At 46.5% G+C, this 26,587-nt stretch overlaps 1 protein-coding gene across 3 annotated transcripts in view; it reads left to right on the forward strand.

The window, feature by feature from the left end:
• LOC139009879 (echinoderm microtubule-associated protein-like 1) overlaps positions 1–26,587 on the forward strand; it is a 142,813-nt gene that overhangs the window by 85,237 nt on the left and 30,989 nt on the right. For all 3 annotated transcript variants that reach the window (XM_070414005.1, XM_070413997.1, XM_070414012.1), the window contains exons 2-4: positions 1,362–1,544; positions 10,172–10,307; positions 20,356–20,490. In XM_070414005.1, coding sequence (XP_070270106.1) covers positions 1,362–1,544; positions 10,172–10,307; positions 20,356–20,490 — 454 coding nt within the window. The remainder of the gene's footprint in view (positions 1–1,361; positions 1,545–10,171; positions 10,308–20,355; positions 20,491–26,587) is intronic.

Below are 26,587 nucleotides of genomic sequence, written 5' to 3' on the forward strand. Positions count from 1 at the left end.
TTTAGAGAAGTGAACACTCACGTTATAGTGGCTCCATGCATACGTGCACCTGGCTCTGGCTGAACACCACAGACGAGGGAATTTACTTGCGTCATTGTCCATCTGCCTCTGCCAAGCGCATGTAAACCCCCATCAGAGTGTCTGTGCTGCGGGGCCCGCTTCTAGAACCTTCAGGAAGCTGTTGTGTGTGTTTCCAGGCTTCATACTTGCTTTCTGCAGGGGGTGCTGTCCAGCAGGATCTGTTGTACCTGGAAGCAGAGCGACTCTGATGTGCACATTTTAGCTCGGAGACGGAGGCAGTGAGTAGGCACAGGAGCAGTCAGAGTTTGCAGTGAAGCTCTGAAGCAAGAAATAAGGTTGAAGTATTGCCAAGTGGCAGCATTAGTAAGGCTGTTAAAAAGGTTCTCTGAAGGGCTCCCACTTGAGTGGAGACACAAAGATCGAGGACTTTGATTATGGGAAAAGCTGGTTGAGAAATGTTTCAGGCAAAGGCAGCAGCAGATACGGAAGCTGCAGGCGGGAGGGGGGTCAGCGCGGCCGCAGCGTGGTGCCCAAGGGGAGACGACATACACGGGGTCAGGGAGGCGGGAAGATCACGCAGGGCTTGGTGCCCCTTGAGGAGGAATGGGGACCAGCGGTTCCGTACAAGAAAATGTGGTTACCATGGTCCTACGGGTACGCACACCGCACAGATGGACCCCTCATACTGCTTGGTCAGCGTAGCCAGTCCCTAAAGGTCTTGCCCGATGGGTGGTGTGGCCTCGTGACTATCTGACCTACCTGTGCATTGTTGGAGCCAAAGCTGGGAGGCCGTGCGTGGACTGGGCCATGTGTGGGAAGTTGAAATGGACAGGTTCCCATACCCCGCTACCTCCGAGGTCCTCTGCTATCATGGAAGAGATAAGGCGGCCTGCATCTAGAAAATACAGTAGCAATTACAACACAGTCTAAAACATGAGAAGCCCTGCCCTGGCTGGGTTGCTCAGGTGGTGGGAGCATCATCCCGTACACCAAAAGGTTGCAGGTTCGATTCCTGGTTGGGGCACATATGGGAGATAACCCATGTTTCTCCCTCACATCGATGTTTCTCCTATCTCTCCAAAAATCAATGAAAACATATCCTCAGGTGAGCATTAAAAATAATAAATAAATAAACAGTGAGGAGCACTCCCAAGGTGGAGGGAGACTAGTCGAAGGAAGTGCAGCCTTTTGTTTGAAGGCTCCAGGTGATTCTGCAGGGAGGCCGCCGCCTTTGGGTTTAATTACTCTGTTGCAGCGACGGCTGGGCTGGGCTGGCGTGTGTGCCGGGCTGCTTCCCTGGGGTGCACGTGAGACTCACTTGCTCCTTTCCTTGGGTTCAGATGACAGCGCCTCCGCGGCAAGTAGCATGGAGGTGACGGACCGCATCGCCTCCCTGGAGCAGCGGGTCCAGATGCAAGAGGACGACATCCAGCTGCTGAAGTCAGCTCTGGCCGACGTGGTGCGGCGGCTGAACATCACGGAGGAGCAACAGGCCGTGCTCAGCAGGAAAGGACCTACCAAAGGTGGGTGTTCGTGTCGCCAGGAGTGCAAGAGGGTCGGTCTCTTGGTCGGCCCCTCCCCGGGCCGCTGCACTGCTCTGATACTAACAGGGACCCACACGCAGAAAGAGTGCAGCCGCAGCCCCAGCCCCAGCCACAGCGTGGACAGTCACCCCGCGGGGCAGGGCAGTGTTCTCCTTGATGTCGGTGACGTGCGGCCCAGAGGGGACAGTTGTCGGTGACCAGTAAATGCTCGGGGGGCCGAGGAATGAGAATAGTTGTTCATCCAGATTCTCTGGAACAGAGTTCAGTTGCAAGAAACCCCGCCCTCCCGTGGGTGCCCTTGGGAGGCGTTGGCTAACTCCCCTCCCCTTCTCAGTGCTCACCTTACACCTGAGGCTGGGCCGCATGCCAGGCTCGGAGCCGGGCCCTCCCTGAGGCGCTCAGAGCCCTGAGGTTTATCCTCGCCACCCCCCCCCCCCCACACACACACACACGCGCACACACACGCACGCACACACCCACACACAGGCGCACACACACACACACACGCGCACACACGCGCGCACGCGCGCACACACACACACTAGCTAGTGAGCTCCTCCTGGGCGACCCCGTTTCCCTTGAATCCCCTTCTCTGCTCTCCGTGAGCGCAGCCTCCCCCAGGCTCCTGTGCCCCGTGGGCTTCTGGGAAATGGACACTCATTTCCCGGGGCACTGGGAACAACACATAACAACGGCAGTGTTTTTGTTTAAGTCACTTGGTAGGGACCTTCTTTTTGGAATGTTGGGAATGAACTGCCTCCTGACAGCTTCTGTCCGGCTGGTTAGTGCCCTGCTGTCTGCTTCCAGCCCATACACGTGGCTCACCTTCTGCCAGAATGACTTTTCCTCGTGGCCACCCTCCGAAGCGGAATTAAATTCCTCTTGTCTGTGGAATTCCTTCGGTTAGATTTACAGCGGTTCTCAACCTGTGGGTCGCGACCCCTTTGGCGGTCGAACGAACCTTTCACAGGGGTCACCTAAGACCATCCTGCATATCAGATATTTACATTGCGATTCATAACAGTAGCAACATTACAGTTATGAAGCAGCAACGAAGATAATTTTATGGTTGGGTCACAACATGAGGAACTCTATTTAAAGGGCCAGAAGGTTGAGAACCACTGGGTTAGAACATTTGAGATTGTGGCCTGTAATGTCCCTTTCTTTTATTTTTATTTTTTTTATTGACTTCAGAGAGGAAGGAAGAGAGAGATAGAAACATCAATGATTAGAATCATTGATCGACTCCACCTGCGCACCCTACACTGGGGATCGAGTCCGGCAACCCGGGCATGTGCCCTGACCAGGAATCAAACCCTGACCTCCTGGTTCATAGATACAGATGCCCAACCACGGAGCCACACCAGCCGGGCTGTAATGTCCCTTTAAAATGGACTTTCTTATTTCATTTGGATTTGACAGGTGATTGACAGTTCCCATGCTTTCCTGGAGTCAGGAGGGGCCTGTCTCCCGCGGGTGCGAGCTGTTCCTCCAGGACTCGGCTGTGTTCACATTCCTGTGGAAGGAAGTCTATTTCTTTGTGCTTTGGGGTCGTCACCGCCAGCTCCTATGAGATACACACGTTAGCAACGTCTGCATTTTGAATAATTCTTTCAAGTAATCTTTCTCTCCTACTAAATGGCAAAGCAATCGGGCGTTTTAAATAGAAACCAGGTTATTTTAGGTATTCTTGACCTACTCAGCTTTCCAAAAATAATTGTGATGACTACTGTATCTTAAAGGGTACATTCGAAGTAGTTGCTTCATGTAAAACTCCAGACTTGTGCAATGTCTTTATTTTTAGAAAATTAGCGGGGGGCGGGGGTGGGGGCAGGCGGGGCAGGGGAGATAATAAGAGATGGCTGTCCAGGAGTTACCTTTTCTTGATTCACAGTAAAGTTCGCCCTGGCTGGTGGTGGGGTTCAGTAGTTGGAGTGCCAGCCTGTGCCCAAGGGATCTCAGGTTTGATTCCCAGTCAAGGGCACATACCTGAGTTGTAGGTTATATCCCCCCTCTCTCCCTTCCTCCCTCCCTTCCTCCTTCCCTCCTGTCCACTCTCTCTAAAAATCAATGGAAGAAATATCCTCCTGTGAGGATTTTAAAAAAAGAGTGAAGTTTGATTTTTATAAAACTCGTAGGAGAAATCACTTTTTTCATGGTTAGAGCTGGTGTTTCTTATAACATCCTTTTTATAAGTGAAAGGAAATCAAAGCAGAACAGCCAGAAGGTCACGTCCAGAAACGGAGAAAGACCCAGAGGCCGGTGCCGGGTGGAGCCCTGAGGGAGGAGTGGTTCTCCCGGCTCACCTGCTGCTCCCTCCACACAGGACACTGGAGCTGGGAGGAGGTGTCCTTCACCAGCTCTGGGTGCTGTTGCTTCCGAGGGCCACGTTGGCCCACACGCGCACCCCCTGCCTGGAAAGCTGGTACTCCGCAGCCCTGGTTTGGTTGGGGCATCTTTTAGAGAAGATGGGTTTTAGACAAACCTCCTTTGGTTTCTAAAAGGCCACATTATTATCACTTCACTCTGGCTGGCCATCCTAATACAGGCCTGAACCAGCCTGGACACGTGGCATTCTAACTTTTAAATATTCACTCAGATCAAGTGTGAGGCTTCCTGAGACGGAAGACTGCGGCCACCCCCACAAGTGCCTGTGGACCTAGTTTAAGTGGAGGGAGTGTGTCTCGGGCTACTCGTCCTTTTTACAATATTCTCCTGCCTTAGAATGGCCTCCGGCACTCATTCCCCAACTCTTCTTAGCCCAGTGATACTGGCTCATAGCCAAACTCAGCCAAGCCCCCCACGCCGTGCTATCTCTTTTTCCTTTTATGTATTTTTTTAATATTAAGAACTGGTTGCCTCGCCTGTGTCTTTACTGTAGAGAATGTCTGCCTGCAAAGTTAGCTTTGTCCACATTGGATCCACGTGCAGACGGAAGATTTGCTGAACTTGGCTTACCATAGAGCGGAGAAGAGAGAATCAACCGGGGCATGTGTTCTAAAACTCTCGCTAGTATTCATGTTTTCTCAGCGTTGTGGTTGCAGTGGGGCTGCACTCACTGCTGGTAGAATGACATGAACTGACCCCTTTATCTGCTGCTATTGTGAGTGTAAATACAGAAAACGCTTGGTGAATAAAGGGGTTCATTGTGGCATATGCACAAGGGGAATTGGATGGGAAACAATAGGGGGAAGCAAGCGCAGGGCATGGCCAGAAAACTGTGGCACCTCCTGATTGGACGCTGTGTATCTTTAAAAATATCTGATTGGAAACAACAGCAAAATGCTCATGTATTATGTATTATATTAGGAGTCAAAAGCAGGATATCAAACTGTATAGACTGTGTAATTCCAACTACATAGACCAAATCTATGCAAACATTTAAAAGAACCATACCAACAGTTATTTATCGGGTTTTCCCCTCAGTGGTAGGAGTATGATGTTTTACATTTCTACTTTAGTTGGCTTCTGAATGTTCTTTGGTGTATAGTCCTTCATAAGCAAAAGACATTTATGTTTAAAAGTGACTCCGTTCTCACCGAATCTGACCTTCGCTGCTCTGAGGCAAGCAGCAGGCTCTCCGCTGACTTCCGGGGCTGGAGTTGGTTCACGTGCTTCACGAATTTGTTAAATGAATAACGGATCCATTGTACACGTGCTCGGCTAACTTCCCTGTCAGCGCCAGGAGAGCGTCATGGGGTTCCACATGTAAAATGTGGGTTGCAATATGGTTGTTGCCCCAGCATCTGGGTCGTGGGCTTTGTTGACATTAACCAGCCAGTAGCTCCTGTTGCTCATTTTAATTTGGCTGCGATTGGACAGCTTGCCTTTTGTAAAACTTTCATGTACGTTTGCAGACTTTTTTATCAATAGGCTCATTGATGATCAGAGACTTAATAAATATAACCAAACACCCCTGCTGGCGGTGCTGGTGATCTTTAACTGTGTAGCCTCCGCTGCGGACACTTCTCCTGATGTTTAAAATGTCACCGTAGCTACCACTCAGCCACTAGGGGCTGGGCTTTGCAGTAGATATTGGGTCTACCAGTTCATTTCACCTCCCACAATCCTTTGAGGGAGGTATTAACATGCCCATTTCACGGAGGAGGCAGCAGCCTCCAGGACGGAATAATCTGCCCCAGGCTACACAGCTAGTGAGGGGGGATCTGGGTCTGGACCCCAAGGCCACTGGACGCATGAGGGGGCTCTTTCTGCCACCCATGCCGCTTTGCTGTGCTCACCTCTTAGCAATGTTATTCAGATTCGCATTATGCAAATCAAGTCAAATCTTTAAGAAATGCATAACTATATGACTGGGAACGAGGGCTCTTTTCTCAAGGTCTGATTTGATTGGCAAAGTATCCCAAGTACAGTAGATCTTATTCAGCACATAATTGTGTGAAAGACTATGTTATGGTCCCTTCACAAATCTTATTAGATAGAGACAACTAGCAAATTTGCAGTGAGTTAAATTAAAGAATCATGAACTTAGTTCTTTATCCTGGTTAACCACAATTACAGCGCAGTTTTTCCCCTCTCTCCCGTCGACTGTGCTTTCTCCTTTTCTCTTGCCTTACCCATCCATTATTAGGGAAAGTAACTTCTGCTTTCTATTGCGCAGAGCACACCACAGTTCCTTCTGTTTTCTCACTCCCTCCCCAGTTTAGGTAGGAATGCTTTAGTGATTTATAGAAAAGGGTTAGTAGGTATAGTCACTTTTTCAGAGACCAAGAAAGATTGTTTTTGAACTTTGTTTTATGAAAATGTTCACATGTATATAAAAGTAGAAAGAAAAATACCTCTTTCCTTTTACATCGCTGCATAGTACTCCACTGTGGGGATGAGCCATGGTTGATGCCAGTCCCTATTGGCGGTCCTTTGTTTTACAAATAATTTAAAAATAATTGTACATATGCCATGTTGTATTATTCCAGCACATCGTTAGGGTAGATTCCTGGAAGTAGGGTTACTGGATCAAAGGTAGAATTAGAAGCATCTGCAGTTTCCCTGGGTATTGGTGACAGGAATCGTCCCCAGCACTTAATCAGTTATCTACTTTGGCTTACAATTTAGCAAAAGCAGGTAGCCTTCTCCAATTCCAAATATAGACATATTTTAAATTTTTAAAAAGGTAATTGGGAATTCTAGGTCCACACTTGCCAGATATGCTAAAGCTAAACTGTGGATTTCACATGTAATCACACACATAGTCATGCTTTGCATAATTGAATTTATTTTTAGGCCTAGTGGGAAGTTTTACTTATCAAATGTTGCACATTGAGTTGTTCATGTCAGTCTTGATCTTAGATTATAACTTAGTATCAATGTCACAATAGGCATTGGTAGATTTGACCAGCTACACTCGAATTTCCATACTTGCATCAACTGTAGTTTTGAAAATATATTCTCATGGATAGTACTTTTTGAAGTCTGGTTCCTCCAGTCGACCACTTAGAAAGATGAGAAACATGCTCCTTTCAGGCTTCCGTGTGCACGTTTTAGACCTGACATTCGGAATACCTCACAGCCAGAGAGTCCCGTCAGCACCCTGTGGGTGGTGTGCAGGAGTTTCACTCCAGGTAGTATGTGGGGACCTTCTGTTGCATGTATGCCAAGTCACTGCTGGCCCCAGTGCCACACCTGTGCCTGGGTCTCCAGCTCCCCGTTCTCCTCACCTCTCCCCACCCCCTGGGCCTGTCCACTTCCGCCTCGGACTCTTCTCCTTTCACTTCCTGTGGGTTGGCAAGTCAAAGAGAACCCACCAAGGTGTTGCTTTTCAGAGCCCGTTCTCACATGAGTCAGGATCATAGGCCTCAGAGCGGGAGGGGACGCCCTTGGAGCGCTTGCAGACTGAAGCCTCTACTTGATGGGTTAGGAAAATGGGCCCGGGGGTCTTGCCTGCGGTCACACTGCCCGTCGGGTGTGCTAGGCCCACTGGGCCCGAAGGCACAAAACGAGGGAGTGACTCAGAAGTGGCAACATAATGCCTTTCCTCTGAAGCAGGGATTTTGTTATGCAGCCGGGGCCACAAATACATGTCGAATACCTCTGGGTGGGGTGTCGTCACAGCTGCCACTTCCGGGAGCCTCCCGTCCGATAGCCAGGCCAAGACACGGGATGACCACGTGGGGCGTTTATCTCTTCTCCTCCTTCTGTCATTCACTCAGTCACTTATGTGCATCAGTGTGGACTCGTGGCATTTATTTTAAACTTGGGGCTACAATCCAATGCAGCTTAATTTATTTTGTTGCTCAAATTGTTCCAGCTTTGGCCGTCGGGGGCTTTCCGTTGGCTCCCGCCTCCCTTTGACTCACCGTCCCGTCATCAATACAGAGTTTTGGGGTTTTGTTGTTTTGTGAGAACTTCCTTACTCTCTGGCACTATAAGATGCTCCAGGCTCATGTGGTATGTTCCTGCCCTGGCCCTAGACCAGTGATGGCGAACCTATGACACGCGTGTCAGAGGTGACACGCGAACTCATTTTTTTGGTTGATTTTTCTTTGTTAAATGGCATTTAAATATATAAAATAAATATCAAAAATATAAATCTTTGTTTTACTATGATTGCAAATATCAAAAAATTTCTATATGTGACACGGCACCAGAGTTAAGTTAGGGTTTTTCAAAATGCTGACACGCCGAGCTCAAAAGGTTCGCCATCACTGCCCTAGATGCAGGTATTTCCCCAGGGGGCCCTGTTCCTTTCACTGTAGAATGATATTAGAAACCAAGGTTTGGGCACTGGGTGTCCCTGCTTTAGGCTCTCAGCAGACAGAGCTGGAAAAGCCATGTGTTTGCACTAGCCTGTGTACACACACGTGTCTACGATTTTGTATCTGTAGCTCTGTCCAGCTAGACGTGGCTTCATCCGATGTCTCCTCCTCGGCTCCATCACCACCTGTTCCTTCCAGCCTGCCCCCTCCTGGTCTTTACCACCCTCTCCGACAGCGAGAAGCCTGGCTCCACCCATCCTCCATGCATTCGCTCAGCTGTTCAATCTAGTATTTATGTATAGTGGTTTCAGGATTGTGCCCCCATGGGAAGCAACTTTACTAAGTAGAATACAGGGCTCCTTGCAGTTCCTTCTGTAATCTTACCTCCTCCCCTCGCTTCCAGGATTACTTGTCAGCACCTTTCCTCTCCACTCCCATCCATGAGGCTAGAGCATATCTTTGTAGTAAGTTAGATTCTTTTGTCACAATCTGCATCCCATCCTGAGGTCCCCCCATCTCCTAATTGACTTTATTTGCATACATTCAAGTTCACTCTAGGCTTTGACAAATGCATATTGTCACATTCCACCACCACAGTAGTGTTCAGAAGAGTTTGACCACCCTAAAAAGTCTCCGATGCTGCGCCTGGTCAACCCCTCCCCTCACTGCCACCACCGCCGTCACCGCTAAACTCTGGCCACCTCTGACCCGGCCTTGGTCCCTATGGTTTTGCCTTTTATAGACTGTCCTGGGAGGCTACAGTATGTCGCCTTCAGACTGGCTCCTTTCACTGAGCAACATAGAAATAGGGCTCATGCCTGTTGTCGTATGGATTGGTTCATTGCCCTTTCGGCCGAGTCATATTCCGTTGTATGGACGTACCAGAGTTTGTCCACTCACCAGTGGAAGGGTATCTTGGTTGCTTCCGGTTGTTGACAGTTATGGATAAAGCTGCTATAAATATTAAATGCAGGTTTATATAGACGTAAGTTTTCCAATCATTGGGAAAATACCTCCTGTCACTCAATTGCTGGATTGGATGGTCAGACTATGTATAGCAGCTGCCAAACTGTCTTCCAGAGTGACTACACTTTCGCATCCCACCAGCACGGCATGAATTCCGTGGCTGGGTCCTGCCCAGCGTTGGTGTTTTGTCTGCTTTCTGGAGGATAGCCATCCTAATAGGTGTATAGAGATAGCTCATTACTGTTTTAATTTGCATTTCCCTGGTGACAAAAGATCCTGAGCATCTTTTCATATGCTTATTTGCCATCTGTGTATCTTCTTTGGTGAGGGGTCTGTTCGGATCTTTTGCCCTTTTTTTTTAATGGGCTGTTTGTTTGCTTACTGTTGAGTTTTTAGAGGTTTTTGTGTGTGTGTGTGTGTGTGTGTGTGTGTGTTTTTAATATTCTGTGTCCAAATCCTTTATCAGCTATGTGATTTGCAAATATTTTCTCCCAGGCTGTGACTTCTCTTTTTATCCTCTTCACAATGTCTTTTACAGAGCGAAAATTTTTATAATGTTAATGAAGTCCAAGCTATTAATTTTTTCTTTATGGATTGGCCTTTTGGTGTTGTATCTAAAAAAAAAAAAAAAAGTCATCTCCAAACCCAGGTCCCATTTCTCCCATGTTTTCATCTAGAAGTTTTATCGCTTTGCATTTGACACTTAGATCTGCGGTCCATTGTGAGTGAGTTTCTGAATGAGGTGTGAGGGTGGTGTCTAGGTTCTGTGTTCCAGCACCACTTGGTAAAAATCCCCATTGAGTGAGTTGCCTTTGCACCTTTGTTCATTTTTGCTCGCATTGGTAAACATCGAAGCCTTTCTACGGATCTTAAAGAGGTACCTTGACAAGGGGCACGTTCTGATTTCCTTTTCTGCTTGTCTTACAGCAAGACCCCTGGTGCAGACCTTGCCTTTAAGAACCACCGTCAACAACGGCACCGTGTTACCAAAGAAACCTAGTGGCTCTCTGCCGTCCCCCTCCGGGACCAGGAAAGAAACTGCTATGCCGGCAATAACCAAAAGGTAGGCACAAAGTGACTTAAAGGAAGTCTAAAAGAAATCCATCTCAGATGTTTAAATATGTATTCCTGCCCTAGCTAGTTTGGCTCAGTGTATAGAGCGTGGGCCTGCAGACTAAAGGTTCGATTCCAGTCAAGGGCGGGCTCGATCCCCAGTAGGGGGCATGCAGGAGGCAGCTAATCAGTGATTCTTTCTCATCATTGATGTTTCTATCTCTCTCTCCCTCTCCCTTCCACTCTGAAATCAATAAAAAAATATTTTTAAAAAGAGGCTATCTTTAAAAAAGTGTATTTCTGTTCTAATATGACACTTTACGATTTCTCCTCTGATTAAAGCTTATAAAAGTATAATATTTGGTGTGTTGCCATAATAGAAATCATATAGATTTATTATTCCACTTTTTAAAATTTAATTACATTTTTTGCTATTTATTTATTTACTTTTTCAATTACATTGACATTTCTATATTATTTTATATTAGTTTCAGGTGTACAGCATAGCAGTTAGGCATTTATACCATTTACAAAATGTTCCCCTGGTAAGTCCAATACCCAGCTGATTCCGTACATCATTATTACAATGTTACTGATTTATTCCCTATGCCGTATTTCACGTCCCTGTAAAATTTAATCATAGTACCTTTGAAAAACCTATTAGCTAAAACTACACTGTACCATCTTGTATTTTTTACTTACAATTCTCTTTTGAAAAAAAAAATGGGGGTATAACCCAGGTACAAAAGAAAATGCTGTTCCCAGGCCTACACTTGGCACATGGCAAAATTCAGGTTACCACAGCCTTCATGTTACAGTCCACCTTTATTCTTTTGCATGTAGATATTCAATTTTCCATGTACCATTTGTTGAAAAGACTGTCCTTTCCCCGTTGTGTAGTCCTGGCATCTTTGCCAAAAGTCATTTGGCCGTATGTGCAACGGTTTATTTCTGAGCTCTCTGTTCGATTCCATTGGTCTGTATTATCTGTCTTTATGCCAATAAAGACACCACAGCAGTTTGATTACTGTTATTTTGCAGTATGTTTTGAAATCAGGAAGTGTGAGGCCTCTAATTTTGTTCCTTTTCAAGTTTATTTTGGCTAGTTGGGGTCCCCTGAGATTTCTTATGAATTTTACAATTTTTTTCTGTTTTTACCAAAAAAATGCCATTGAGATTTTGATAGGGATTATACTGACTCTATAGATTACTTTGGGTAGGATAGACATCTTAACAGTAGTAAGAGTTCCAATCCATGAATATGGGATGTGCTTCCATTTATCATTTTTCATTTTTTTAGCAATGTTTTGTCATTTTCTTTATTTTTAATTGAATTTATAAGGGTGATATTGGTTAATAAAATTATATAGGTTTCAGGTGTATAATTCTATAATTCATCATCTGTGTATTGAGTTGTGTGTCCACCACTCCAAGTCTCCTTCCATCACCGTTTATCCCCCCTTTACCCTCTTCTATCTCCTCCCATGTAGTTTTTTTGGACAAGTCTTTCACCTCCTTGGTTAAATTTTTCTTAAGTATTTTATTCTTTTTGATGCTATAACAAATAGGATTGTTTTCTTAGTTTCCTTTTTGGATTAGCTGTTGTTAGTGTATAGACATGCAACTGATTTTTGTGTGTTGATTTTTCTATCTGTAACTTTGCTGAAATTGTTTATTAGTTTTAAATTGTTTGTGTGTGGAATCTTTAGTGTTCTTTACATGTAAGATTATGTTCTCTGCAAACAGGTAACTTTATGTCTTCCTTTCTAATTTAGATGCCTTTTATTTGTTTTTCTTGTCTAATTGCACTGGGAGGACCTCCAGTGCTATGTTGAGTAGCAGTGGGGACAGTGGGTATCCTTGCTTTGTCCTGTTCTCAGAAGAAAAGCTTTTAGTCTTTCACCACTGAATATGACATGAGCTGTGGGCTGCTCATAGATTGCTTTTACTATGTTACGGTATTTTCCTTCTATTCTAGCTTGTTGAGTGTTTTTAATATGAAAGGATGTTGAATTTTGTCAAGTACTTTTTCTGCATCAAGACAAACATTTGTTATTTGTCCTTCATTCTGTTAATGTTGTGTATTACATGGATTGCTTTTCATATGCCAATCCCTGCTTTCCAAATGTGAATCCCACTTGGTCATGGTATATATAAGTATTTTAATGTACTGTTCAATTCAGTTTGGTCTTATTTTGTTGAGGATTTTTGCATCAATGTTCATCAGGAATATCGGTCTGTGTAGTTTTTCTTGTTGTGTCTTTGTCTGGTTTTGGTATCAGAATAATGCTGCCCTCATAGGATGAAATTGGAAGTGTGTGTCCCCCCTCCCCCCCTCAGTTCTTTAGAAGAGTTTGAAGAGGATTGGTATTAATTCCTCTTTAAATATTTGGTAGAATTCTCTAGTGAGGCCATCTGGCCCTGGGCTTTTGTTTGTTGGGAGAGTTTTGATTACTGCTTCAATGGCCGTCCAATCATAGATGTGTTCAGAATTTTTATTTGCTTCTGATTCAGTCTTAGTAGGTTGCATGTATTGAAGAATTTATCCATTTCCTCTAGGTTAATCAGTTTGTTGGCATATATTTGTTCATAGTAGTCTCTTATAATCTTTTTTCTGTGACAACTTTTATTTCTCATTTTAGTTGTGTCTTCTCTTCCTTAGTCAAGCTGAGGATTTGTCAAGTTTGTTGAACTTTTTAAAAAAATTATTGATTTCACTGATTTTTTTTTTTGTATTTCTTCTCTATTTTATTTATCTCTGCTGTACTCTTTATCTCCTTACTTTTGCTAACTTTTGTGTTTTTCTGTTCCTAGTTACTTGTGGTTTAAAATTAGGTTGTTGATTTGAGATCCTTTTTCTTTTTAGTGTATGTGTTTATGGCTATAGATTTCCCTCTTAATACTGCTTTTACGCATCCCATAAGTTTTAGTATGTTTTGTTTTTATTTCTATTTGTCTGCAGATATTTTCTAAATTCTATACTAATGTCTTCTTTGACCCATTGGTTGTTTAAGAGTGAGTTGTTTAATTTTTAGATTGACTTTTTAAAGAAGCAAATAGTTAATGGGGAAGAAAACGAGATTTCCTTTTTTCTTGAAGAAAATATAATTTTATAATTTATGCCTCTTTTATATACTTGGAACTTAAAAGACATTCTTTTCAGAGCTTAAAAAATAAAAAAAATGAAAGTATAAGTTATTATCTAGCTGCCAATTAGAAATACCTAGTTTTCTAAGATGGAGTGTCCAAGACTCTTGGTTTCTGTGTAGAGTGTAGGGATTCACTTATGTTTTTTCTCTGGCTTTTATGGGCTTCTGTGGATGTGCGTTCCCATCATTTGGAAGTTGGAAACCCAGACAGTAGCATCTGATGGTTACTCCATGTTTGTAAAGTTCCTATAGTCTCTCATTAGGAGAGAATTTTGAAAACAAAGAAGAAGAAAAAACAAAGACAGACATTGTAAATATTAGGATTTATAACAACTTCCAAGCACTTCAAATATGTTTACAACCGTGTAGAAACGTTCCTGTCACCAGAGCTCCAAATTGGCCGGGTTGGAGCATCTGTGGTGTGTGGATGGGTCTGTTTGTTTTCTTTCCTGGGGGCTCAGCCCAGTGCTGAAGAACAAAATCCCCTGGAAATTGTCCAGGGCCCAGTGGTTGTGCTTTGTGTGGTCAATTAAGACTTGGATGGGGGCTGGATTTGGCCTCCTTGGGAAAAGCTTTGTTTCCATTAGTCAAAGGAAAAAAGGCAGAAAATCCGGGAAGATGTTGTAGGTCATACCTTGCTCGGTGGGAGTGCTGAAGCTGACAATAGACTAACACTTCCACGAGTTCAGCACAGACCATCACTCGTTCTTCCCACTCCTACGTGGGGCTTTACAACGGGCGGCGCTGTGAGAGGGGAGATGGAGAGAACAAAGCAGGTGCAGAAGGAGAGCATGATTTTACAATCACTTTGCTCGGGGTGGAAGGCAGGATGGCCAACGCGCTTGCTTCCAGAGACAGCTGGCGGTCCTCAGGAAAGGGAGTCGCACTTGTTAGAAACGCACCTTCTTTAGATGCACCACAGCCAGATACGGACCGTGCACGACTTAAAGAATAGACAAACAAAATCCGCTGTTTGTTTGTTTTTAAATGTTTATTTCTAAAATGTTTATCATTGAGGTGCATCGAAATGTAGGCGTGAAATTCATGCTCTGAGTCTGTTCTCGGCCGCGGAATAGAGATGGAAATATTCTCCTGTGAGCAGAGGAAGACCACTCGGCTCCTACCCGTTAGCAGGCGTGACCCCCTCTCCTCTCTGGGCGCAGGTCGCTGGCTACATGTGGCAGAAAAACCCCACACGCTTCTTGTGATCTGTCGATTCTCCAAGAACACCAGCCTTCTTGTTGTCGTTAATCCTCACCAGAGGGTATTTTTGCATTGATTTTTTTAGAGAGAGTGGAAGGGAGAGGGAGAGACAGAGAGAGAAGCATGGATGTGAGACATCATCGATTGGTTGCCTCCCGCATGCAGCCCAACCAGTGTCAGGGATCGAGCCTGCAACTGAGGTGTGTGCCCTTGACTGGAATCAAACCCAGGGTCTTCCAGTCCACAGGCCAATGCTCTATCCACTGAGCCAAACCGGCTAGGGCATCGCTCAGACTTTATAGGACAAAAGCCATGTTGTGGCCCCACGTTGACTCCCCAGTGCTCTGTGTGGCGCCCAGGATAAGGTCGGTGCCTAGTAAGGGTTTGCTGAGTGGATAATCGTTTTAATCCAGAGTTAGTGCCGCGGCTGCCGTGACACTGTCAGAGAACCTCTGGTCTTGCATAATAGCTACCTGACAGGTTTCTGGTTTTTCCACAGTAAAAAACGTGGGGTCATTTGGCAAAAGTTTGTAAAACCAGTTCTCAGTTTCAAGTCACATACAAAAGAAAGACATAATGATAGTTTATTATGCTTAGAGTTATCTGATCATAAAGAAAAGATTGCCACTTTTTTTCTGGTCACTGATTTCCCTGGCAGAAATTTCAGTAGGTTGGCAAAAACCATCGAATGCATATGTAAGTGTGAAGTCTGGAGAGCTGTGATCTTTTCAGAACTTAGGTGTTTTATTTGAAAAGGTAGCAGAGACCAGAAGGAACAAGAAGAAAGGGTGGCATCTGTGTACCTCTGCCCCAGAAAGCCTCTAAAAAGACGCCTGTGTCACCAGCCAGCACTCCTGCGACCCTCAGAATAAAGGCCACTCTTCCCACTTGCTGTCCAGAGGGAACACCCCGCTGGTTACTATGGAGGTGCCTCCTACTGCGGACACAGTATTACTCCCTCTGCCGCCCCGGTTTCTGCCAATGTCTTGTCTTCCACCTTATTTTCTGTCCTTCACTCTGGGCCCTAGTAAATCCTTGCATGCATAAGAGCTCTGGCTCTCAAAAGGAAATGTCTTGTTTCTTCTATGCATACAACAATGGTAGGTTAAAAAAATAAAAGCTTTACATTTTAATGCAAATGTGTGAAGGACCAGTATGCAGAAAGAGTTGCGATGGATTATACCCACGTCTGTATATGCAAACCGCGCGTTTTCCCATCCCAGCGTGTGGTGTGAGTTCTGTAACTTAGGGAAGCTCACCGAGCTATTTCCCCAGCCCTGATGATGGCACTGGCGTTTCTTCCGCTTTGTTTCTGCGCCCTTATACGCAGATGGAACGGGCCTGTGAGTCTCCTCAGTGCAGGCAAACTGAGTAGGTGCCACCCAGGGGAGGGCCACCTAGCTGTACTTGGTAACCCTGGCTGCCTCCCCAGTAACCTCAGCTCCTTTTTTTAAATGTGGATGGATAGATAGATAGATGATAGATAGATAGATAGATAGATAGATTGATAGATTTCAGAGAGAGAGAGAAACATCGATGATGAGAGAGAATCATTGATTGGCTGCCTCCTTCACACCCCTACTGGGGATTGAGCCGGTAACCCAGGCGTGTGCCCTGACTGGGAATTGAACCTTGACCTCCTGGTTCCTCTGCCAACACTCAACCACTGAGGCACACTGGCCGGGCTCAGCTCCCTGTTAGACAGTAGCTTAGAGATCTTAGTGCCTCCCGTTCATCAGGTCTCAGATCTGTACCTCAGCAGGTCTCAGAGCTCCTGAGCGAAGGCTCTCATGGACTGCAGGGCGTCACGAGGGGGCTCAGGGGAGAGAGCTGGGGGTGAAGGACCTGCAGCGAGTGGCTCTGTGCCCGAGTCTGTTCCCTCGCCTGTGAAATGGGTGATGATGCTTCTGCAGGGGCTTTGTGAGGTTTGAATTAGGTGACAGGTAAAAGGCAGGGTCTTTAATATACGTCACCTGTTGCTGTCGCGCTGGTTTCCATCATTACTATTCCCTGTTAACGCTTCCAGCCACCAGGTTGTGTTAATGACCAGAAAATTGGGTTTCGGCTCTTTAAGGCATGTTTATCCAAGCCTTTATTTATTTATTTTCCCGAGCACCTTCTATGTTCAAAGGCCCTTCACAGACCGTTTGAGCTGGGAGGGACCTTAGGGGCCCCTTTCTCCACTTTGCAAATCAAGACAGTCCATCTGTGAAAGGGACCAAGGGCAGGGGTGGGAAGCTCAGGTTTGCCCAACGAGCGTCTGTTCTCCAGGCTTTTTTCAGGGCATTTCATCCCATTGAGAGTTTGAATTTTTTATTTTACTGTTTTGGGTGAGGAAGCTGAGCCTAGAGTTTCAGGACCGTTTCCAAGGCCAAGGTCCCTGACTCATCAGCACTGCCCCCCGGGGCTTGCAGGCAGCCAGCCTGGTCCCCGCCCCCAAGAGACTCAGTCCGTACAACAGCGACAGCCAGCAAGCAGGGCACTCTGCCGCCAAGCCGACCGACTGCCCACCGTGCTACAGGCCTCTTCCTTAGTTTTTATTGAATTTATTGAGGGACTTTGGTTAACACAGTTACATAGGTTTCAGGTGCATGATTCTATAATGATCGTCTGTATATTATACCGTGTGCACACCACCCCAAGTGAAGTCCTCTCCCGTCTCCATCCCCCCTCCCCCTCGTTAAATTGCTGTGAACTTGCCGTGAACTCCCACAAGGACCCCGCGGAGGCTGCCTCCTGGTGCCTAGGAGCCTCCTACGGGATGATTGGCACAGAATGACCCCTGACGTCACGTCAGCCTGTGCTTTTCCTCAGTGAAAGATCTTGAACTTTAAGCACAAAGGTTTCTATCATTTTAAGATGTCAATCCCCACATTTCAGAAATGTCACGCTCTCCTAAGATCTGTAATTTCCTTGTCCCCAAATTGCACATTCTAAAAATTCCCGTTGGCTGGGGCCGCCCGCCCTGCTGATCGCTGGGAGGTGCTGGGCTGCGCCTTCAGAGCCTCCTCCGCCACCAGCGGGGCGTGCAGGGAGCTCATTTTAGTTCTGTTTGCTCACGCAGAGAGGGAGTGGTTTCTCAAACCGGCACACCGTGCGGTTTTTAAAAACATGCTAAGAGGAAGGATGGAAGTCACGAAGGGAGGAGGACTGCACGGTGCCCGGAGGGAGGATGGACAGAGCGGAGCCGGGAGCCCACCTGCGCAGGCTGGGCTTGCAGCACTGGTGTTGTAATTATGGGGGCTCAGCCCAGGGGACGGCCTGGCCGTCTCCCGCCCTCCCCTGGAGCTGTGCAGCCTGCGCCGCGCAGACTTCTCTGTCACCTCTCCTCCCTCCTGCAGCGCCCAGCCCCGAACCAGTCCTGCCGCATTTTCTCTGCCTGGGCCTCGCTCTCCTGGCTCCTGCCTTCCTGTCCCTCGGGGTTTCTCTGCACCTCAGGCTCCTGGGCAGTTTCTCGGCCCACAGCTGACAGCTTACTGACCTGGATTCTTCTCAGCTCCTTCCTCACGCGTGGTTTCCTCCACGGCTGTGGTTCCGTGCTGCCCTGAGCGCCGCGTGGTCACAGGCTGGCATGAGGACGCCCACCCCCACAGGCTCCTCCACAGGCACCAGACCTGACTCCCCCCAAGTCTGCGTCTTCCCGCAGCCCCAGCCCTGGGCCTGCCCACCAGCCTCTCCGCCCCTCGTGCTTCCAGAGCAGGTGCTCACTGAAGGGCTCGAGTCTCTTCCTGTGACAGGGTCAAAGCACGAGGCGCCCTGTGTTAGTCACTGTTTCACCCTTTCCTAATGAATATTTATCAAGCTCCAGTGCCAAAAAGTATACAAGCATGATAAGTGAGATCAGATCTCAAGACATGTATGGCCGGTGGTGATTTCAAAACTCCGCAGGCACCTGTGATACAGTCACATGACCCAAGAGCAGAGCAGTCAGCGTGCGCCCCTGCCCGGCCCTGGGTTGCCCCCACCTGGGAGTTTCCTGAGTCTGGGGCGTGCCTGTGGGTTACGGCTCTTCCCCACTGTGTCATTTCAGTTCATTAAAGCCCTTTATCTCTCCCAGAAAGGCAGTCTTCAGGCGTCTTCCCCAGACATTCCCCCCAGTTCCCAACCACTCTGTCCCCGGAAAGGGACCTGCCCCACGTGGTCTGCCTTGGCCGGTAGCATGTGGCTTCTTGACTTTGGACAGGAAAGATTCACACGAGTCCAGGTGATTTTGAGAGGACGTTTATTAAATCTGGGAGCAACAGTGAAACAGGAAGGGCCTAGGAGAGACACAGCAACAGGAAAGAGACGAGGCAGGCTGCCCGGGCTCTAGAAACGTGGTGGGAGAGAAGTGAGCCACATGGGCTGCTGCCGGCTCACTGAGAGTCAGAGAAAAAGGGGGCCTTGGGGACAAGTTCAGGGGATTAGCTTTGGGACGAGCTGCCACTGCCCGCTGCTCCCCCGGGTGCAAATCTTGTGGGGCCCTGAGAGTTTAGGAAAGAGAAAGGGGGCGGGGGAGGCATGGGCATGCTCCAGAGAGAGCCTGCATGGAGTCAGTTACTTGGAGGGCTCTTACCTACTTTCCGAAGGTGGGCATCCGAGGGGAGGTCCACGGAGGGTCTCGGTAGAATGTTCCTCTGCTTCCCAGGTGTGTTCTTTAAGATGCTGACATGCCCAAGTGTACGGCGCAAAGAGGGACCGGGCTGTTTTCTGGTCCGCTCTCCCTCTATGTGGGTTTGCTTGGTCCTAATTGGGTTTGTTGTTATTTATCCCCCTGACTTACCCGTCCCTGGGTTTGGCTGGCACAGAGGGCACTAGTCAGGTCTCTGGTATCTACCTCCCTGACCTGGTGGTTTAAGCTCTTTACTTATCCGGTTAGAAAAGAGAAGTGTAACCATTTGCTCTCGTGCCCTTGGCGGGGAAGATAAGATCTTGCGGTTTACTAGCTGCCTGTAAATTGCTCCAGTTGTTTGGCCCCATCTGTCTAACCATCTAGCTCAGTTTCCCTTTTCTTGTCAAAAATTCTACTAACATCTAACCATCCCGCCTCCACCCTAGTCCTCAGTGTTCCAGAGGGAAGTCAGTGCTTCCATGGCATCACCTCTAAGCACAGGCGTGACACAGCTGGGCTGTTCCGTCACGGCCCGTGGCATCCTGTTCGTGTTGGTCCCACGTGTGCCTTCCTACCAGATTTCTTCAGTGTCCGCACCATTGACGTTGGGGGCTGGCACCGCCTTTGTCGGGGGCTGTCCTGGGCACAGTCAGGTGCTGAGCGGCATCCCAGGCCTCTGTCTAATAGATGTGGGCAGCAGCCCCCCGCCCCAACCCTGGCCTGATAACCAAAAATGTCTCCGACATTGCCCAGTGCCCAGTGTCCGAGGGGCACAGCCAGCCGAGTTGAGCACCCAGGGCTAATCTGAAGCTGCCCAGGGACAGGTGGCCTCCCGTACGCCCTGGGGTTCTCTCACCCGTGCTGTGGGCTTCTTCCTTCCAGTGTCCTCTGTGCCTTTGAACACTACTGGTTGCCAAGGTTATAAAACAGTGAGCAGAGGCAGGGTCCAAGTCACATTCGGAAAAGTGGTTTTTGATCTCCATAGTCAGGACTTGAGACGGGACCCGTCCTCCAGGCATCCACGGGGAAGTGGGGTGTTCTGGGCGTATATTTATGCTCGGCCACAAGGAAGGCCCCCCGGTAAGGCTCTCACCGTCCTCTGCATCTCACCTCAGCACCATCAAGAGGACCAGCTCTTCGGAACGCGTGTCCCCCGGCGGCCGAAGGGAAAGCTACGGGGACTCCAAAGGCAACCGGAACCGCACGGGGTCCACCAGCAGCTCTTCGAGCGGCAAAAAGAACAGCGAAAGGTACGGGGCCCCGAGCCCGCTGGGTCCCTCTCTTCCCCAAAGATGAGCAGAGACCCCGACCACACACCCGAGCCAGGGCCCTCCAGGGCGCCGAGGCCCGAGGTCAGGGTGGCGCCGCTCAGGCTGCGGCAGTTCCTGTCCGGGTGGGAGTTACTCCGGGGACGCCCAGCCGGGCCCGAGGGCCTGTTTCCACCAGCTCATGGAATTGGGGGGCTGGTCCGAATTTCCGCAGGCAACGCTGTGTGTCTCCCGCACACCCTGAAAGCTAGTGTGAGCGCATTGCTGAGTCTGTCAGCAGCATTTTCTCAGGTCGGGTGGGTGAAACGTTGTACTTTTATGATTTGTCAGAAACCATCTGAACTAATGCCAGAAGCAGGAACCTTTTTTTTATTTGCTGGTTTCAGGAAATACAGTTACTCCTAATTTGAATTTTTCTTTGAGGTTAGTGTATAGTGGATTTTGACAAATATCTATAAACTAATAGAAACATTTTGTGAGTGAGAGCTCATTTTTGGCATTTTAATGGCTTTTCATGTTGAAGAATGTATCGTGTAGATGAGGTCCCTTTCTCTGTGTATAGCGACGTAATGTACTTTGGTCTGCCTTTTTAAACATTGTGCTTTATTTTTATTCTCTCTGTTGAGCGAGACTTAGGAAGGAATTTCAGCTTCAGAGGCAAATAACGCTTTTTGTTTTTGCAAGTGCTCATGTAAGGAAAAAGCTTAGTCATCAAGCAATCAGCTCCAGCCCACAGTCTGTAAAAATTCCAAGTTTGTAAACCCATCCCCATTCAGTCCCGTAAAGGAAGCTTAAACCCTTTTCCATTTCATCTCTGAAAGATATCTTTTGCCGAAGAGAAGCGAGCACTTCTCACATCCTCAGCAGGTCAAGTTCATGGCCGATTAAACCATTGACATGGGTTCTGTCTTCTAATGAAGACTATTAGTGTTTCTTATCAGAAGATTATGTTAATTGGGTGATAATACCCTGGAAATAAGGCCAAGTGGTTACAATGGCAACAGAGGGCGAGTCCAGCAGGCACGCAGTGGCCTGTGGGCGCCTCTGAGCTCAGGGTGAGCTTGCAAGTCGACCTGAGAGGTCTAGATTTTGGCAGCTGTTGAAAACTTGGCCCCTTCTATGCACATCTGCATTTTATTAAGAATTTCCAAAAGGAGTCTGCATTGTGCAAACTCTATATCGGTTTTATCTTTTAAATCCTATGGCTTTGGTGAATATGCTGGGTAAATATTTCCATAAAAGGGATTTTAAAAGGGATTTTTTTTTTCCAAAAAATAAATGCCACAGTAGGACATTTTGTTTTGGAAATGAGGGTCTGAGTAAATTTACTAGTCATGTTCTCAAAATAATGTAAGCAACCGAATGTGTCCGTTTAAAAATAATTCCCTGTCCTATTAGAACCTCCTCCACTCAGGTCTCCCTGCAGCAACTGCCAGGATGACGCCATGCTCTGAGGGCCATGCGCCGGGCTGGGTGTTTTCCTACCGTTTCTTATAAATTTCTAAGACTCAAGGGCATTAGATATAAAGTACCTACTTCACAGAGGGAAGCACCGAGGCCCGGAGGCGTTCCGTGGCAGAACTGATGTACAAACCCAGACCCTTTTCTTACTCCAGAGCCTGTGCCCTTTCCGTTACGCCTGGCTGCGGACAGTAACCAAACAGGACATCCTTTTTAAAAGTAAGACAGCATTCCAGAACCACGGACAAATACTAGTGAGTGGTGGGTAGGAGGCCACGAAATCTAAAAGTGGTTAGGTGGGGAGCAAGTGTGGTAAATCCTCGAGGTTCCCACGGCCGTTAATGTCACATTAGAATGAGCTGGTCTGTGTTCAGGGAACTACATCAGACCGAGAAAGACAAATATTGTATGATTTTACTTATATGCAGCATCAAAAAAACAAGCAAAAACACACACACACACACACACACACAAAACACAAATGAACAAGCGAAACAAAACAGAAACAGACACATAGAGAGAACAAGCTGATGGTTGTCAGCGGCGGGAAGGGGGACATGGGTGAAATTTTTTTAAAAAAGAAACCAAGATACCTTGACATTGGGCTGAGGGTGCCAGTCCTTTAAGCCAGGCTTTGACAACAGAAAATGACGCAAAAGAAAATAGGTCACATATACTAAAGGCTCAACACTCAGACTGGCTTTAGCCTGGTCCTCAGCACTGGGGCATCTGGAAGACTGTATATCTTTATAAAAAAAGGGGGGGGGGGGCGATGAGCTGGTCTGCAGGTCTGGTGATTCAGGACCACTCATCAGAATGCAGGTGGGAGGTGATGCTCTCAGAAGGAGAATCTGGATCTGCCCTGATCTGTAGGACAAGTCATTCACCGGCGCTGCTTTAACTGGTGTCAGTCACCCGTTAGTTGCTGTAAAGCTCAGAGTCACCACACGCCATAAGCAAGCTGTCGTTAGCACGTGTGACTCTTCTGCGAAAATTAGAAAAAGGCTCCTCTTACTGCAGAAAAAGGAGGCTTTTTTGCACATCAAGCATATATAGTTCTCAATAACAATGATTACAGCGAGTGAAAAGCCGGTCGATATAAATTGTGCAAATCTTACTGTTGAACCTAAAATAATAGTGTTCTTGAGATCTTACCATTCACATTTTCTAAGATGTGATTCATTTTCAAATCGTTCCATCTTGCTTTCATAGACACTCTATGATTTATGATAGTGTCAGTCTTCTTGCTTCTGTTTCTCATTTTCTTTGGAGATGGTCACTGGATTTGACAGTCTTCCGTGTGACATTGTAGACTTTTATCTTAGAATGCTTAACGTTTTTATAATACTTGGCAGTAACAAGCCACAAAAGTTTAATAGCACTTAATCTTTGCACTGACAAAACTTCCAGAAAAACAACAGCAATATATGGCAATGTAATATTTTCTTTATATATTATTGATGACAATAAATGCTAACAATTATATAGTGATTCATGTCACAGTGAAGTGCTTATTAAATTTAAATAGGGAATCGACAACATCCTGATGAACAACCTGGACTATCTAATGTAGCCAGTATACCAATCCAATAGGATTGTTTTTAATTTTAAAAAGTCTTTTATTTCAGACAGAAAAAGTTACTATTTAGAATGCATCATTTATGTTAGATGTTAGACTGATAAATTGTTTCAATTAAAAAACTGGTTCCCCCTTTGTAATTCTGCTGGGAATGAGACATAGCAACTAAAAAAAAATACTTTGTTTCCATCAAAATGCTATTCTAATGGTTTGATTTTAAGAAATGTTTCAGCCATCTGCTAGAAACCTTGTTGTAACAAACATATAAGCTGTCCTTCTTCGGAGTCAACATATATGAAAAAAACTTCAAAATAACGGAGATGTTGCCCTGGCTGGTGTGGCTCAGTGGTCGGGTGCTGTCCTTGCACGGCAAGGCTGCCCGTTCAATCCCCGGTCAGGGCACATGCCCAGGGTTTCAGACTCGATCCCCAGGAGGGGCGTGTCGGAGGCAGCTGATCGATGTTTTGCTCTCACATAGATGTTTCTCTCTTTCCCTTTCTCTCTCTCTAAAAATCAATTAAAATAATTAAATAATCATAAAGATATCTATGTGTGGAAGTGGTCCTCTCTATGCCCTTTTGCCTTGCACAACCTGTGCACCTGTACCGGCCGTGTTATCCGGCCTGTAAGGTCCAGACCACCAGGCTGGACACTCTGAGCTCCATCCTGAGTGTCACATGGAGGCCCTGAGATTTGTGTCTTAGCATCGCTGATGGTGCAGCCTCGCTCCTAATCCTCCCCCAGGGCCTCCAGCCACCTCCTGACTCCTCGTCCTCCCTGTGCCCTGAGATCCACGCCTCTCAACACCAGCTCTCACTTTTCCCCAGCAAGGTTTTTTGTTTGTTTTTGGTTATTTTATTTTTTGGTGTGTGGTTTTCATGTGTGTGTGTGTGTGTGTGTGGTTTTTTGTTTGTTTGTTTTTGAGGAAACTTATTTATTTCATAAGTAACATGTGTTTTAGGAAACCCAGATGTTTAAAAAAAAAGAGGAAATGGAAATTACCTATAATCTCACCCACTCAGAGAACTCATAGCTTAACATTTTATTATATTTCTATCTGGTTTTGTTTCTGGGGTGTAGCGTATAATTTTGACAAAAATTATACTCTTCAGCATATGTTTGGCAGCCCTCTTTTTCATTTGCTCTATGACCAGGTCTTTGTGTCAGTAAATATACTCTTCCAACTTTATTTTAGACACGGATCATCATTTTTCTAGGCAAATGCACTTTAGTTTCACGCTCAGTTACCAACAAGGTTTTTCTAATCCAGTTTGACCAGCCCCACCGTCTAGAACACTGCCTGGCACATAGTAGGGACTCAATAAACATTTGTTGAGTGTATCTTTTCACGCCAATCGATATAACAAAACAGGTTAAACTGACAGGCGATACAGCCGTAAGCCAGTGTTACGCCCAGCCCCGCCACTTCCTGTGTGACTGTGGACAGAATATTCAATGCCTCTGGGCTTTTTTCCTCAGAGCCAGTAAAATCAGCACTTACCTCCCGGGCCTGCCGTGAGGATTAAATAAGTCCTGTATGTGGAATCCTTAGCGTGGAGCTTGCTACCGTTGGCCCTCGGTAAATGGTAGCTGCAGTTACTCCTTTTCTCTCCCAAAGTGTGGGTGCTGCTGTGTGCACACCTTTGCTAGCTCCACCTCCCAGTCTTGAGGCCCCTCTCCTCGTTGGGACATTTTGGAATCTTCCAACTCCTGTTTCGGCCCTCACCCCTCCACCCCCACTGGGAAAGGGAGGAATCAGAAGTTCTGGACATTTCTGTCACCTTACTCATTCAGTTCCACAGCACCGCCTAACTTACTGAGCACCTACTATGCGCAGAACACGGTGCAAGGCTTGGTGGTAAATGAAAGGGTTTGCACACAAATATTCATTCTCTCAACAGACATTAGTGACACGTGCAAGTGAAAAGGGCTAGTTTCCCTCCTTCCCAAAGGACTCAACACACACACACACAAAAAAAACAAACAGTGAGAAAAAGGACAACAACTCAGTAGAAAAATGGGTGAAGGGTTTGGACAGGTTCTCTCTGAGACATACAAATACCAACTAATGGAAAGATGGTCAAACTCAAGTCTTAATTAAAGAAATGCAAACCTAAGTAAGAAGATAGCGTATTTAGAAAAATCTTTATTATAAAACACAGATACCAAAAAAACACACACACAAATGCATAGCTTAATGAATTAAACTTTCTAGCACTTTCTCCTGAGTGACATATATGTACAGGGTGCCCCCCAAATATGTATACACACACTTTGAGTAATTATAAGGCAGTGTTTGGTAAAATACATCTCATCTTCATTTAACAGACCAGCTGTTAAAGTGTGTGCATGCATTTTGGGGGACACCCTGTATATGTGTCTGGGAATTCGCCGGGAGAGGGTGTCGGGTATGTGCGGAGGAGCTCCAGCTTGTCCTCCCAGTCCTGGCAGGGTGCCCCTTTCGCTGGGAAGCTGCCCTGGCCCTCGGGGCCGAGTCAGGTGCCGTCAGGTGGCTTTGGAGCAGCCCATTCACTCTGTCCGGAACTGGAACTCCTTCCCCACTCCCCACACCCACACCCTCGCCCTCCGGGGCTCTGGGAGGCAGAAGCTGCGGCACTTACTATTCTTGCATCTCTACCACTTTGCACAGTGCCTGGCTCACAGTAGCTGCTCAATAAATATCCGTTGAATGAATGAAAGGATAGTATCTGTTTAATTTAAAACCATTTAAGAAGTGTGTAAACAGCGCCACCTATGGGCAGATGCTTTTAACACGGCATTTTAGATTCTGAAACATTTTGCACTAGAAATTAGGTGATTAAAATGTGGCTTTTTTTTTTTTTTTTAACTGATCAGATTGTTTCATTTTTTGGGCCCCGGGGGTTATTTATCCTTTAATAAATGTTAAAGTAATAAATGCTAATATTCTTACATTGTTTTAGTTTTGAGGCTGTTAGGTAAAGAGCCCAGAAATACATATACTCGTGTCAGTGAAGTCAGGAGGCAGAGGGAAGTGATAGTAACTGGTCACCATGCACC

The sequence above is a fragment of the Myotis yumanensis genome, unplaced genomic scaffold (genome assembly GCF_028538775.1).
Source record: "Myotis yumanensis isolate MYYU_CA2020_CCGP unplaced genomic scaffold, mMyoYum1.0.hap1 SCAF_1, whole genome shotgun sequence".
NCBI classification, from domain to species: domain Eukaryota; kingdom Metazoa; phylum Chordata; class Mammalia; order Chiroptera; family Vespertilionidae; genus Myotis; species Myotis yumanensis.